Source organism: Glycine max, chromosome 3 (genome assembly GCF_000004515.6).
Source record: "Glycine max cultivar Williams 82 chromosome 3, Glycine_max_v4.0, whole genome shotgun sequence".
Lineage (NCBI taxonomy): Eukaryota > Viridiplantae > Streptophyta > Magnoliopsida > Fabales > Fabaceae > Glycine > Glycine max.
The window spans coordinates 8,310,049-8,324,488 of NC_016090.4; the positions used below are offsets into that span (position 1 = coordinate 8,310,049).

At 30.2% G+C, this 14,440-nt stretch overlaps 1 protein-coding gene across 1 annotated transcript; it reads left to right on the forward strand.

The window, feature by feature from the left end:
- The first annotated feature begins 1,576 nt into the window (after nucleotides 1–1,576).
- On the forward strand, nucleotides 1,577–7,456 carry LOC100803961 (methyltransferase-like protein 21B-like). The gene is made up of 7 exons (NM_001253936.2): nucleotides 1,577–1,652; nucleotides 1,735–1,796; nucleotides 3,656–3,789; nucleotides 4,079–4,221; nucleotides 5,796–5,867; nucleotides 6,802–6,909; nucleotides 6,988–7,456. Exons 1-7 carry the CDS (start codon nucleotides 1,595–1,597, stop codon nucleotides 7,164–7,166), a joined length of 756 nt encoding a protein of 251 aa, NP_001240865.1. The 5' UTR covers nucleotides 1,577–1,594; the 3' UTR covers nucleotides 7,167–7,456.
- The last annotated feature ends 6,984 nt before the right edge of the window (nucleotides 7,457–14,440 follow it).

Here is a 14,440-nt window from a genome sequence, read left to right on the forward strand (position 1 = left end):
AAAAACAAAGATAACTTGACGGTTAGGTTAAATTGTCAATGCATTTATACATTTGTGAACTAAATTGATCATTTTTACAATATATAAGGATGGAATTGTTAGCAACCGCAAAATGCAAGGACTAAAATAGACATTTATTCATAAAATTAAGGAAATACGTGAGTAATTTAGTTTCTATTTTTTTTATTTTTTTCAAAATTGTAAAAAAGAGAGAAGAAAATAGCTATTTTTGGGAAAAAATGAATCACACACGGAATCATGGCTAAACACATGCGTTGTGTCTGCATATTATCATTGGCTAGTAGGGGTGTTCATGGGTACGAGTCACCCACGAACTTGAATTGACCCAAGCTAATCCAAACCGTTTGGATTGAGTCATTTATGCATTTGGGTCAAAACCGATCCAAACCGTTCATGTATGGGTTGAGCCACGAGTTTAGATTTATAAATTCGATCAAAACCAAACTAAACCAATTAAAACCGATCAAAAGTTCTAGAGTTGTTTGATTTAACTTTAAATACTACTAGGATTGAGACTCCAAGTGTTGGGGGATTACTAGTGTTGGACCTTCTTAAGTATTACTTCTTGTTTGTTTCACCTTTTTTTATTTATTTTTGTTATGTTTACAATACTAATGAATTATATTTTGTTCATTTATTTAGGAAATATGGTTGCAACAAATATGATTGCAACAAAGCTTATTGTAAGAAATTAATTTATAAGAAATATTTGTGATTCAAACTATTATAGTAAATCTCATTGAAAAATATTATATTTTAATTTGTATTAGTTTATTTTAGAATATTATGTTGATGATATTAAATGAATCAATTTTACTACTTTAAAAAATTTGATAATATTATGTTAATTATATTGGACATTTGGATGAATCATGATGGATGAATCATGATATAAATAATAGTTCTAAAAAAAATCAAATTTAAATGAATAAATCGTCGGCTTGTTTTACCTTTTTTATTTATTTTTGTTGTTATGTAACTATGTTTATAATATTAATGAATTATATTTTGTTCATTTATTTAGCAAATATGGTTGCAACAAATCTGGTTATAGTATATATGATTACAACAAAGCTTATTGTAAGAAATTAATTTATAAGAAATATTTGTGATTCAGACTATTATAATAAATTTCATTGAAGAATATTATATTTTAATTTATATTAGTCTATTTTAGAATATTATGTTGATGATATTAAATGAATCAATTTTACTATCCTAAAAAATTTGATAATATTATCTTAATTATATTGGATATTTGAATAAATCATGCTATAAAATAATAGTTTAAAAAAAATCAAATTTAAATAAATAAATTGTGAACCTGAATCAAATCAAATCGTTCCTAAATAAATTGAATTGAATTAAATTAAAAAAATTATAAAAAATCAAACGATAAAATTTAATTGAGTTAAATCTTAAATGTAATCGAAACCAACCCAAGAGCATCCTTATTTGCCCCAAAATTCCAAAACGAAATCAAATCACTATTAACAGAAGAATGCTTAAACAGCTAAACAGTATATTAGCTTCACCTGCTATTCAATTTTCTGTCACTCATTGTCACTAACAAATGGATATAGCTATCTTCTCTCCATCATCCCTCTTCTCTGAAGATGACATTCCTACTCGTAATCTCTCTCTCTCTCTCTCTCTCTCTCTCTCTTCATAGTCATTTATATGTTTTGAGACAATTTGGGTTTGTGAATGCAGGCGAGGAAGATGCAGACTCTCAAGAAAGCTATGTTGAGAGGAAGCACCAGTTTCCTGGGATGGTAAAGTTTCCTTCTTTAATATCATAATTGGCTGCTTAAGCAAATTCATCATGTGGGTTTTAATTGGGGTATTATTTGAAGGCTTTTTGGCTAAAGTATTTTGCGCTTTAGGAAGCTGAATTTGCAATTTAGATATTTTTTTTATTGGGTTGGTTGCTATGAGAGTCTTGGTGCTGGAGCAGCTGTGAGCTTTGTAATGGTGCTGAGGTAGTGTTGTCTCATGGGAATGCTGTGTGGTTTGTGATGGAAAGGTCAAAATTTGACCGAAGTGCCTAACTGTTTGGAAGAGGAAAATGTTGAAAGCTTAGGGTCTTAGAAAGAAATTATATCTTTTAGGAAGATCTTAGTGTTATACGATTTTTTGGGCAACCTATGTATTGCTTCAGAAAGATTGGGTTTGCTTGTTTGGGATGAAAACAAGAGAAGGAAGGATTAATATTTGCTTGGTTTATTGTTTAGGGGGAGTCAGGCATGGTGTGTAAGTTGAAGTGACTCTTTATGGTTAAAAATCTTCTCGAGTTTGGTTTGACAAGTTTAGTTATTGTGCAGAAAATAGAAATTTTATATGATTTCGTGAGAAGCTAATCGTTTAGTTATCTTATTGACACATATTCAGTAGATGCATTTATCTGGTTGTTTATGTGGATGATATATATATATATATATATATATATATATATATTAGTTATTACATATGATGATCACAAGGGAATATTTGAATTGAAGAATTATTTGTTTTGCACTTTCAAACCAAAGACCTGGGAAAATTAAAATACGTCCTTGGTCATGAGGTGGCTTAGTCAAGGAATGGCATTGCGATTGCAAAAAAAGATTTGCTTTGGATATATTGGAGTAAACTTGCATGATAAATTGTAAACCAACTAATACTCCCAATGGATCCTCTTATTTAGTAGATCCAAGCAGCAAATTTTTGATGGATCAGAGGAAAGACAGGTATAGGAAGTGGATTTGGAGTTGGGACCTTAGAAGCTAAACTATCATACAAGATCCAGCTCATATATATATATATATATATATATATATATATATATATACATACATACATATATTGCACTTAGTGTGGTGATTTCATACTATCACCTTGGGGGTGTTTGTTTCATGGATACTTTTTTTTTATTCCCGGGAATATGAGGTTGGAAAAATTTATTCCCATGCTTGTTATGAGGTAATAAAATAATTATTGTCGAATATACAACATATTTTTTTAAATACTTGGGAATAACATTCCCATTTTATATTCCCAGGAAAAAATATTCCCAGGATTAAAGAAATAATTTGTGAAACTAATGCCCCCCCTGTGTTAATCACAGTAATACTGTGATCCAAAATTTATGATACATTAATAATGCTTTGGGTCAAAGGATGTTTTATGAAGACAAAGGAAACATGTTGTGGAGCATTCAGACACAACCGGGTTAGTTTCCCCATTGATAGGTGATCTACAGTCTACTACATAGTATAGCTTTTATGATTTGGTTCTCTAAGGTCTGTATAATGTTCACCCCACTGTTTCTTGCTGGTTAATGTTTCACTGCAACGAGTGGGCCTAACTATTAAATCAAATGATTTGACATGGTATTAAATTTCAGTTTATCTCTACTGTACTTTGTGTGTTTGCCTGTCTATTTATGTTGAGCCAATAGCTTTTGTTGTTTCTGTTGAGATGGTCATTTTGGCAATCATATTTTTGCTGCTAGACATGCTAGTTTTATGTTAGTTCCCTTTATATGACTTAAATCATTTCCAAACTTACTAATTCTGTCCATGTTTGAGGTTTTAAGAGCATTAACTTGTATTGTACTGGTCTGAGTTGCTCGATGCCATTATCTTTTGTGCAGGAGTTGGTTATTCGAGAATTTTCCTTTCATCAACTGAATGCTAATTTACTCTGGCCAGGGACATTTGCATTTGCAGAATGGTTAGTTCAGCACAGGTCATGCATTGAAGGACGGCGTGCCATTGAGTTGGGGAGGTATATAAATTACTTGTACATTAATTTATGTCTAAGCTATAGTTATTATTACTTATTTGCGAAGGGTGGAAGTTTTGCTCAAAATTTTCAATGTGAAGGGATCTTAACTTGAGCCTATGATTGCGTCCAGCTACACATCTATCAATAATCGCTGTTGGTTGTACATTTCGTTTCTGTGACAAGCATACTTAACTGTATTTCTTATGAAAATGTATCACCATGTCTTTTGATCTCACATTTTAGACAATTGATTTCTTTTTTGCTTTGCTCATGTTGCATCCAATTTCAGTGGCACAGGTGCTTTGGCCATATTTCTTCGAAAATCTTACAATCTTGATATTACAACTTCAGACTATGATGACCAAGAAATAGAGAAGAACATAGCTCACAACTGCAGGGCAAATGAAATACCTATCGTTCCTCACATAAAACGTGAGTCTTCTTTCAATTGATCTAGCTGTCTTTTGCTTTTTAGTTAGCTGTTGAGAAGGGTTTAAAAGTGGAGATTCTGTGTTTTCTGGCTGGTTAAGTAGCCTTTATGATTGTACTTTAAAATCTTTTATGCCATAAAACAATTTTATATTTGAGCCTTATTTGTTGCTTAGTTAACAAACCTTGCTTCCTTTGAGTGATTTGATCCGCTTGCTACCTGTATTACTCTCTAGAGCTCAAAAGATTTATTGTCTTTGCTAAGGTAGCTTCTTTGAAACTCGTTCCTTCTTCCCGTCTACTTTTGAGTGCATCATGACATTCATGCTATGCTCCCAGTCCCAGTTGGTCACTCTTCTATTCAGGCTGCCCAGTACTCAGGACCTGTCTCACCTCCTTTCTTGCTCATATATCAATGAGGCAATGACAATCACATCTCAAACCTGTTGATAGACCTAGTTGATTAGCCAAATCTCCCTGTTACCAATTCAGTTCCCAGACTTCATTCTCATCTTAGTGAAAATCTCCTGCTCCACCTCCTGCCCTAAAACTGACTAGAACTGACTATAGCATTGCACAATATCAAGTCTACTTATAGACCTCTAACTTTGTCTGTCATTTGAATTATCACCATTTATCTTGTTTTTAATATATCTGTATTTTCTTTGCTTGGCTCCTGACAAAACAACTATTGGTTGTCATGGGTCTATACTATCAGTATGGGCCCCAATGGGAAAGTTGATGGTTAATGACCAAAGGATTTTAGCAAATATTCAATCATGACTTTTTCACCAAGGGGAAGCTTGCTTTTATTTGTCTCTTCTTGTCGTGACTGCTCTTCATCAGTGGCCCTATTGTTTGTTAGACATTAAAAATGCCTTTTTATATGGTGAATTACATGAAAAGGTTTACATGCAATAGCCTTTTTTTTCTACTGCACAGAGTGCACTTGGCTTAGTCCGCCACCTGCGGCACTCTCTCTTGCCTAAAACAAACTCCCATGCTTGGTTTGGAAGACTCAATTCACTCACTTGGCATTTCCCAAGACTCAGTAAGAACTTTAGGCTTTCTGTGTTATTCCACCACTCTTGGAGTCTTGGCCATTGTCTTGGTTTTTTGTGTCTGTTAGAAAATATGTAATTAATGTCTAGGACTCTAGGTTCATTTATAGGCTAACAAAATCATGTTATTACATCAAGAAGGATAACTTTAATCTTTGGACTTATCTTTTAGTCTATATAATTTAGATCTACTGTGTAGTTTAGACACGGAATTTATGATGTCTCTTGTGAGATATCTGCGAACTTGAGGGGGATGTTAGAATTAAAAACATGCATTAGTTGTTAGAAATAAGCACATGTAAAATGAGTAGTTTTAGCTGTTACTGACTTGTAGGTGATTATAAATTTATAATTAATATTGTACACAAATTAAATTAAATTGAATTTATGCATATGTGACTGATTAGTCTCAAATATGCTTCCTCTAATTCCACATCATTTTACGTGTTCTTTGCATTACTATTGATTCTATAATTAATTTCTCTTCTCCAAATACTAAATGTGCTTGTATTTCAGACACCTGGGGAGACAAGTTTCCAAATTCTGACCCTGACTGGGACCTGATCATTGCAAGTGATATCCTATTATGTAAGATTATTATTGTTTACTATCTTGGTTAGCCATTTTTCCTTTTTTAAAAAACTGAATATGAGTTCATAGTAACTAATGCAATGCATCCATTAAGGAATAGCATGCCATTGTTAATGGTTTGTAAAGTAAAACTACCAGTATTTCTTGCAGATGGAAATGTATAAAGATACTAGAAGAATTAAAAAGCTAGTTCTCGTGTTCCCATTGGAATGCATTAGTTCTCTGCTGAGTTGGTATCACTTTAAGTGGTGATGGAGAATAACATCAAAGTGACTAGCCTAGTTTCACTATTCATTTTTTTCTGCAATGATTTAAGTTGCAATGTCCATCTATTTTGAGCTCTGTGACTTGTTGGTTATTGTTTCTTGGAATGCCAAGATTTGTAATTTCAATCTCAGATTGATCTGATCTGTGAAGGATTGTTGTGAATGGAGTGAACTAGTACTTTGTCCTTTTATTTCCAGATTCTAATTCTCACTAATAATCTGTTTTGGTTAAAAGTAAAAAATGATGCATTTAAATTATTATACTTGTTTAATGAATATTAAATATGTCATTTAATTTCATCATCTTGTTATATTTAATTGGATCTATGAAGATTTTGGTCTTTAACCAAACTGAATGACATGTGATTTATATAACCTCCTCACCTAGTGTGATAAGGCTTTTGTTGTTGTAATATTCAATTGAATATAGTTTTTTGTTTGTGAATTGTAATAACCTAAACGATTTTTTTTTTGTTAAATTCAAGGAGCGGATGGTGTCCGGTCACGGTCACATGTCCACTTGACAATGTTCTGGGAAATGTTTTAATTTGTGTTTCTGATCTTGTCTTATGGATTTCTTTCCTCTTGATCGTCGTTCCTAGAGAAAAGAGATTATTACATATGCATATAGTCCCTAATATCTCTCAAATCTTAAATATTTGTAGATGTGAAACAGTATGCAAATTTGATTCAGACCATTTCCTTTCTTCTCAATTGTTACAAGCCGCAAGAGAGAAGAGCAGTTTCTCCAACTGGAAATGATGAGAATGATGGTATTGTGTTATAGACCCTTTTAACCAACATGCTTTAGCTACTCAAGTTTACATATTTTCTGAATCTTGTGCTGGCAGGAGATGTAGTGTTGCCGCGGCCAGCCTTTTTAATGAGCTGGAGACGCAGAATCGGGAAGGAAGATGAATTGCTTTTCTTCAATGGTTGTGAGAAAGCTGGTCTAAAAGTGAAGCATATTGGATCCCGTGTATATTGCATCAATTCCATAGAGAATGAGATATCAGAAACAAAAGGTTGATTAATGAAATTAGTATTCAAGCATGCATGGGAGGAGAAAGAAGTGTAAACTAGAAGGTTGGTCCATTAATAGAGTTTCTTCTGGTCATAGTTATAGCTTCTATAGAGTAATTTGCAGCTCCTGGATCCTACTTGATAACACGCATACCTACTATAAAACTTTTCATCAATTTGAGCCGAGAGCAACTGTGCTACAATTTCTGACTTGTTTTTATTTTCTTATTAGTTGTTACATCACTGAAATTCATTTCTTGATTTTGGTTGTCACCATAAAGATCATGTTTTATTTTCTTTAGTTGTTACATCACTGAAATTTAAATCTTGGTTTTGCTTGTCACTGTCAAGATCATGTGACCTTATAGAGATCTCTTGGCCTAGTAATTCAAGGTTGATACATTTGTTCGAACCATGGATCACTTAGTAAAAGAATAAAAGAAGCTGCTACCACTTATACTAACCGTTGTTGGTACCATCTTTTAAAGTTATTGATACTAACTTTAGTACTTTACCATTAATTTCAAATATCATGAGATACAGAATCTTTGGACTAATCACTCTTTTGCAGTGACTTGTTTTTGCTATGTTTTGTAAGCATTTTCAGTTATTTTTATTTTTTTTACCAGTGAAAAAAATTGTTTGATTTCATTAGATATTTGGTAAGTAATTTTTTGGGTAAAATATGTTTTTTTTCCTAAACTTTTTCAAATTTATGGTTTTAATTCCTGAACTTTTCGAAGACTGATTAAAATCCTCTAACTTTCTTTTTTGGTAATAGCTTTTAGTCCTTTTTGTCTATGGGAGGATCCAAGCTCTGAGCTGATTCACAAATCAAACTTATCACCTTTTATGTTGTAAAAGATTGGTATTCAATAATGATACATAATACTTTTTTTGTCTAGATCATCTATGCTAGCAATACTTTTTTTTTTGTCTATATCAAATTTGAATCTGCGGATCATGTTTGATTTGGATAGGATTATTATGATCGACAATTTTCTTCTCCCAAGTGGGTAAACTAGAACAATTAATCCTATGGACAACAAAGTGATTGAATGGATTATTATAAAGTGGGATGTTGAAATTAATTGATTATAAAACTTTAATTAATGATTCTCTTGTCCAAAAAGTTAGAAATCAAATTTATTATATTAAACTAGAACTTAAATATAAAATTTATCTAAGGTTCCAAATATTCTAGCACGACTCTGGTATTACGCCTTGATTATAAGTTAGTTGTTACATGTCTATATTCTTAAAATACATTTGGTCTTCAAGAATAGGTTTGCGGCCAATAACCCAATGGAATGTGTGGTGTATCTTGGTTGCTTTTGATGAGTGACTTTGATGGTGACACTTGTAGAGATTTTGACATTCAAGTTGTAGTGTGTATGGAAAAGTAGTGAAAATGAGTTAAGGCCCAAACCTGAGTAGAGAGTTCTTATATATAGGCACATTTGGCGAAAAAACTGTTAGGTTCGTTATATGTGGGAACACGTGATCATATGTCTAAGTATTCGATTACTCAAGTCTAAGTATTACTCTTATACTGATATTTTTGGGTTAAGTCTAGATGTCGATTTTAGCTATTAAACTCGATGCCCTTTGAAGCGGTTTGCCTTTTAGCCCAAATTAAATAGAAAGAGCTGAGGTGATGTACATAATAATTGCCCTAACTCTGTATTACTTAGAATAAACATTGTTCACTTAAGGATTAAGGTGGATATTTCCCAAAGTCAGTCTCCAAGTAGGTTGTTCCTAAGTCAGTATTGCTTAGACTAACCAGTGCTGACTTGAGATTAAAACAAATATTTATTTCATAATAGTTACCCCAAGTTATTATTCTAAGTTATTATTATTTAGAATAAGCAATGTTGACTTAAGGATTAAAACAAATATTACCTCCATAACAGTTATCAATAAAATTACCTGGTGACCTAAAAAATATTGAGCGCATTTCACAAACAAATGCTTCAATAGTCAATGTACTTCTAATTTATTCATGTAAGAGCATTTCTAATTTCTTAAGCCACTCAACGATATTGGGATCATTTAGAACATGTCAGAAGAAAAAAAGAGGGGAACAAGTTATTTGTAGAGATTGAATTGGCTAGTGAGACAAGTTATAGATCAACATATATCTTTGAATGGAAAGGAGGAAGCTTCACAGAAGCTGCAAAGGTGTTGAGAAACACATGTACGTGGGGGCATGCTATCGTTTGCAGGTGAAAACTAATTACTGTGGCTGTTGGGTGTGTTGAAGCTAGGGTGAGGGTTATATAAATGAAGCAGATTGGGATTGGAGTGCAATCATAAATTTCCAGGTAATATGCTTTTGGAGGGAAAGTGATAATTTGGTAGGTGTGAAGCTGAGATATATTAGCCTATCCAAAAAATTTCTTTGGTGGAGGCAAAGAAATAGTCTATAATATTAATTTGGTAAGTGTGAAGCTGAAATATATTAGCCTATCCAAAAAATTTTCTTTGGTGGAGGTAAAGAAATAGTCTATAATATTAATTTGGTAAGTGTAAAGCTGAGATATATTAGCCTATCCAAAAAATTTTCTTTAGTGGAGGCAAAGAAATAGTCTATAATATTTTTAGATGAAAAATATTATAAATTTTTGTTAAATACATAATTTTAAATCCACAGGATTGATACAGTAATGATGTAAAGTTCCGTTGCGTTCATGTGAGTGAGAACAATTTATTTATTTTGTACCAATGATGATCATATATTGCGAGTAAAATTAGTCTCTGACTCAGTGTGTTAGAGGATATTTATGATTTCTAACATATAACAAAAAAAATACATAAATTCATAATAAAAAAACCCAAAATACCTTAGATTTTACGAATTTAAAAGGATAAAATAAATAAAATTAATACAAATGTATTTTCTATTTTCTCTTTTTTAATTTCTTAATTCCTTTTCTTTAAAAAATATTTTATGAGAGTAATACCTATTTTTTTTATAGGAGCAAAAACAATAATTATTTGATATATTCATATAAACAATTACCCCATAACTATGTAAGTGCATCCGTCCCTGCCTGCATTGATAAGGACACAGCAACAAATTAAAGGACACAGATGTTATTTGTCTCTGATTAGCATGTGAACCTTTGCCTACTTCATTATGAAGAAATGGACAGAATAGAACAATGCCCCAAAATAGTAAGACATTGTACGTGTCTAAGCTGTCACCTGGCGATGGCTTTATTTTCATGGAATGAAAATGAAATTTCTGGTGGGATATTTTCAAATGAATTATATATGTAGCCTAGCTTTGATGGGTTCGATCAAATGAAGCTCACCATTAGAGCTCAATAATCCCTCTATGATCCCAACAAGAAAATAAGTGTCACTAAAAAGGACAGACACAATTTTAGGATCCTTAGACGATTACACATATCCCTTGAATTGTTCTATCATGACTTATATTGTGTTTTTGTTGGTAAGGAAAGAAATTAAATGAATAAAGTTGTATGAGAAAATTAGGAAAAAGAATGAAAATAAGTGAAATAGAGTATATAGAAAAACAATGAAAGTATGATGATTTGGTTGAAGTTAAATACAGCAGAAAAGAGAAAAAATATTTAAATTAAAATTGTTTAGTAGATTAAAAATGAAAAATAAGAGAACTTTATATTAGATAAAAATATAATTTTATTATAATTATTTATTGTTAATGTCATTCTTATTTATTATTTTTATTTATATTATTAATTATTATTATTATTATTATTATTATTATTATTTAATAAAACATGAGGTAAAAGAAGAAGAAAAAAGCGTTGAAAGGTAGTGGTAGACTGGTAGTTGTTTTCACAACACTTTTATCTCATTTTTGCAACCAAATAATATTTTGTGGGACTCATTTTTTTAACTTCTATATCACTTTGTCTAATCAAACAACTTTACTCACATCTTTCACTTTCATTTCTCACTCTCTCGCCCGAATTAAAAACTGCGTTTCTCTAATGTCATACTTGAATTATTTTTTTTTTTAAATACTTTAAGTGTGTTTGGACGGAGAAATTTAAAATTCTGAGATATTTTAAATTTTAAGAATTTTAAATACTTCAATTGAAATTCTTTTATTTTTAAAATTTTGTATTTGGATAAAAAAAATTAAAATTATGAGGATGAAAAAAAAATGAATGAAAAAAAGAGAAGATATGATTGGTGTGCTAGTTATATGTGTTCCTGTATGTTCATACCCGATCGATATTTTAGGAGGTGAGACGTGTTTCTTGAAGAAGAAGACTGTAAGAAGAGAATTTCAATTCCTCACATTTTAGAAGGAAATTGAAATTCCATATTTTTACTTATTTAAAATTCCAAAATTTTAAATTCTTCATAAAAAACATCCAAACAATGAATTCTAAATTACAGAAATTCAAATTTTCTGATAAATTACTTTCCTTAGTTAAAATTCTCTATCCAAACGCATTGTTAGAGTGCGTTTGGATAAAAAAATTTAATTGAGAAAAATAATTTATTAGAGAATTTAAATTTTTTAATCTAAAATTCATTGTTTGACTATTTTTTTATGAAAAATTTAAATTTTTGAAATTTTAAAACATAATTTTAAATAACTAAAAATGTGTAATTTTAATTTTCTTCTAAAAAATGAGAAATTAAAATTCTCTTCTTGATAGGAGAACCTTTCAAAATGTTCTTGTATTTCCTTTATAATCTTCATCCTCTCTTTCACCTAAAAGTTTTCGAAATTCTGTTCTCGAACTCACGACTCTTCCCTCACGCTGATGATGATGATCCTATTCTTCAAGAAATAACGTTTGAGTTCGCGGAACGTCGATCGAGTGCGGGCGTAGGGGACACGTAGAACTGCACCCGCTAGTCAGGGGAGCAGCCTATCACGCGATAGAGGTGTTCACCGACGCAGAGAGCCTGGGCCTGAATGCTGTGGTCGAATATGATGGTGTATGTCGTCGTGTCCCGGTTTTCCTGCGACTCCTTCCCCATATAATATTGTTCTCTTTGGAAGCACACCAACTATATCTTCTCTTCTCTTTGCATTCATTTTTTTTCATCCTCACAATTTTAATTTTTTTCATCCAAACACAAAATTTTAAAAATAATTTTTTTTAATTGAAATATTTAAAATTCTTAAAATTTTAAATTTGTCTGAATTTTAAATTCTCTCGTCCAAATACACCGTCAAGAATTCCAATACACAATAATGAATTTCAACGCATCAAATAAAAAGAAAAATCATTACTTTTAGAATAAAATGAATGTAAGAAAAGTGTTGCACCAGGATGTGGAGCTTATCCTTTTAACAAAATGTCGTATTATTAAGAAAAACTAATATGATGAGAGTAATTAAGATGAAAAAAGTTTCAATCAGGTGATAAAAATATATATTTGACCACAGTTTGTGGAATTTTGAAAATTGAGAGAATGAATGTCATTATTTTAAAATGGGGACTAAAATTATAAATTAGGTAAAATAGGAGACTAAAATAATATTTTAGTCTTAAATTTGTTAAATAATTTATATAAATAATAAAAAGTGTAATTTTTATTTAAAAATTATATTATTTTGCTTCATATGAATTAATTTTGCCCCAAAAAATAACACATATAACATGTCCTGTTTTATTTTATAAATTCTCAAATCTTACTATTTTAATCCCTAAAATTTATGTCTTTCCTAAATAGATACCTTAAAATTTAATTTTGTTCCAATTAAGTCTTAAACTTTATCCTTTCACAGATAAACACCATAAAATTTAATTATATTTTTAAGTAATCTTTAAATTTTACTTTTTTATTTTTACAGATAGACACTTGAACAATTGATCTTAAAATTTATCTTTTTAATGAAAAATAATTCTTTCTATAAAATTGGGATAGACTTAAATTGGTGCTGGTCCTAAGGATTATTTGGAGGTACAATCACATTAGTTCAGACTAAAAACAACCAAAAAAAAAAAATACTTTAACTTCACAAGGAAAAAAATTAATTCCTTTTGATAATTATTTAATTTTGTCTATTTTTTTAAAAAATCCTCAATTCTTAATTATAAGTTATACAAGAATTAAAGTTAACAAAGTTTTATTTTTTATTTTTAAAAAACTATTCGCAGTAATATTTTGTACTTGTACGAGGTTTATTTTACTGTGCATTTTCACAAACTTTCACCTCATTCTTGGGTGAAAGTGTAGTCAGTGGCCCATGTAATTTTTAAAACTTTCACCTACAAATCACTGTGCAACATGAGGACCACTTTCAACCCTCTTTTTAACATTTATCCCCTATATTTACCTGAACCGAACACAACTTTAGTTTTTCTTAGTTTTTGATATAAAATTATATGGCATTTTTTAATTTAGTTTTAAATCTAGTTTTAGTATTTAATTTAATTTCTAAATTTTAGTTTTATTATTTCCATTACATTTAATTTTTACAATGAAAATTATTTTTTTATTAGTAGTTTCTATAAAAAAACTAGAATTTTTTTTTAAAATATTTGTTTCTAAATTTCTTATATTTTTTTAAAACATTTTAAGTTTTGTATATGGTTTTTAGTATTTTATCAATTAATATTATTTAGTTAATAAATTTTTGTCCTTCCAAATTTATATAATATTATTATATTAAATCAATTAATTTTTCTATTCTTCAATAATTAATTTTGCGAAAAAAGTTCACATTTTTTAAAATAACAGAAGTCGGTACTGAATTTAATTTAAGACTTCTATATAGAAGAAGAAGATGAAGAAGTCTAAATGTCTAATGCATGAAACTACAACCAGTAAAATTAACGACAAAATAAAATTAAGGATCCTCCAGACTGAAACCAATAATTAATCTTACACGGTCTGCATATACACCCAAATCACTATTAAATAAGCTGTTCCTCAAATCAATATGTCCGGAGAGTTACTTAATTGTTGCGAGTCTTGTTGGCTCTAACTTTTTGATCAAAGCATGATCCTTGGGAGTTAATAAAAAAGACTTGAACATAAGGTAAATAACAACTATAGAATTCTGAATAAATTAAAAATATTGATCCATATATGCTTGTTGAATAGCTCCTTACACTCATATACAAAATAAATGCAGCTATCAATCACCATCAGGCCAGCTCCCGATTTCACTAAATTGTACATTGAAAAAAAAATTTGGTGGTTAATGCATGGTGTGTTTGGTAGAGAGGAAAAACATAATATTGAAGAAAAAAATTATTTATTTTTTTTATAAAAATCACACATTTTACCATCTATTTTAATTTTAAAAAATTT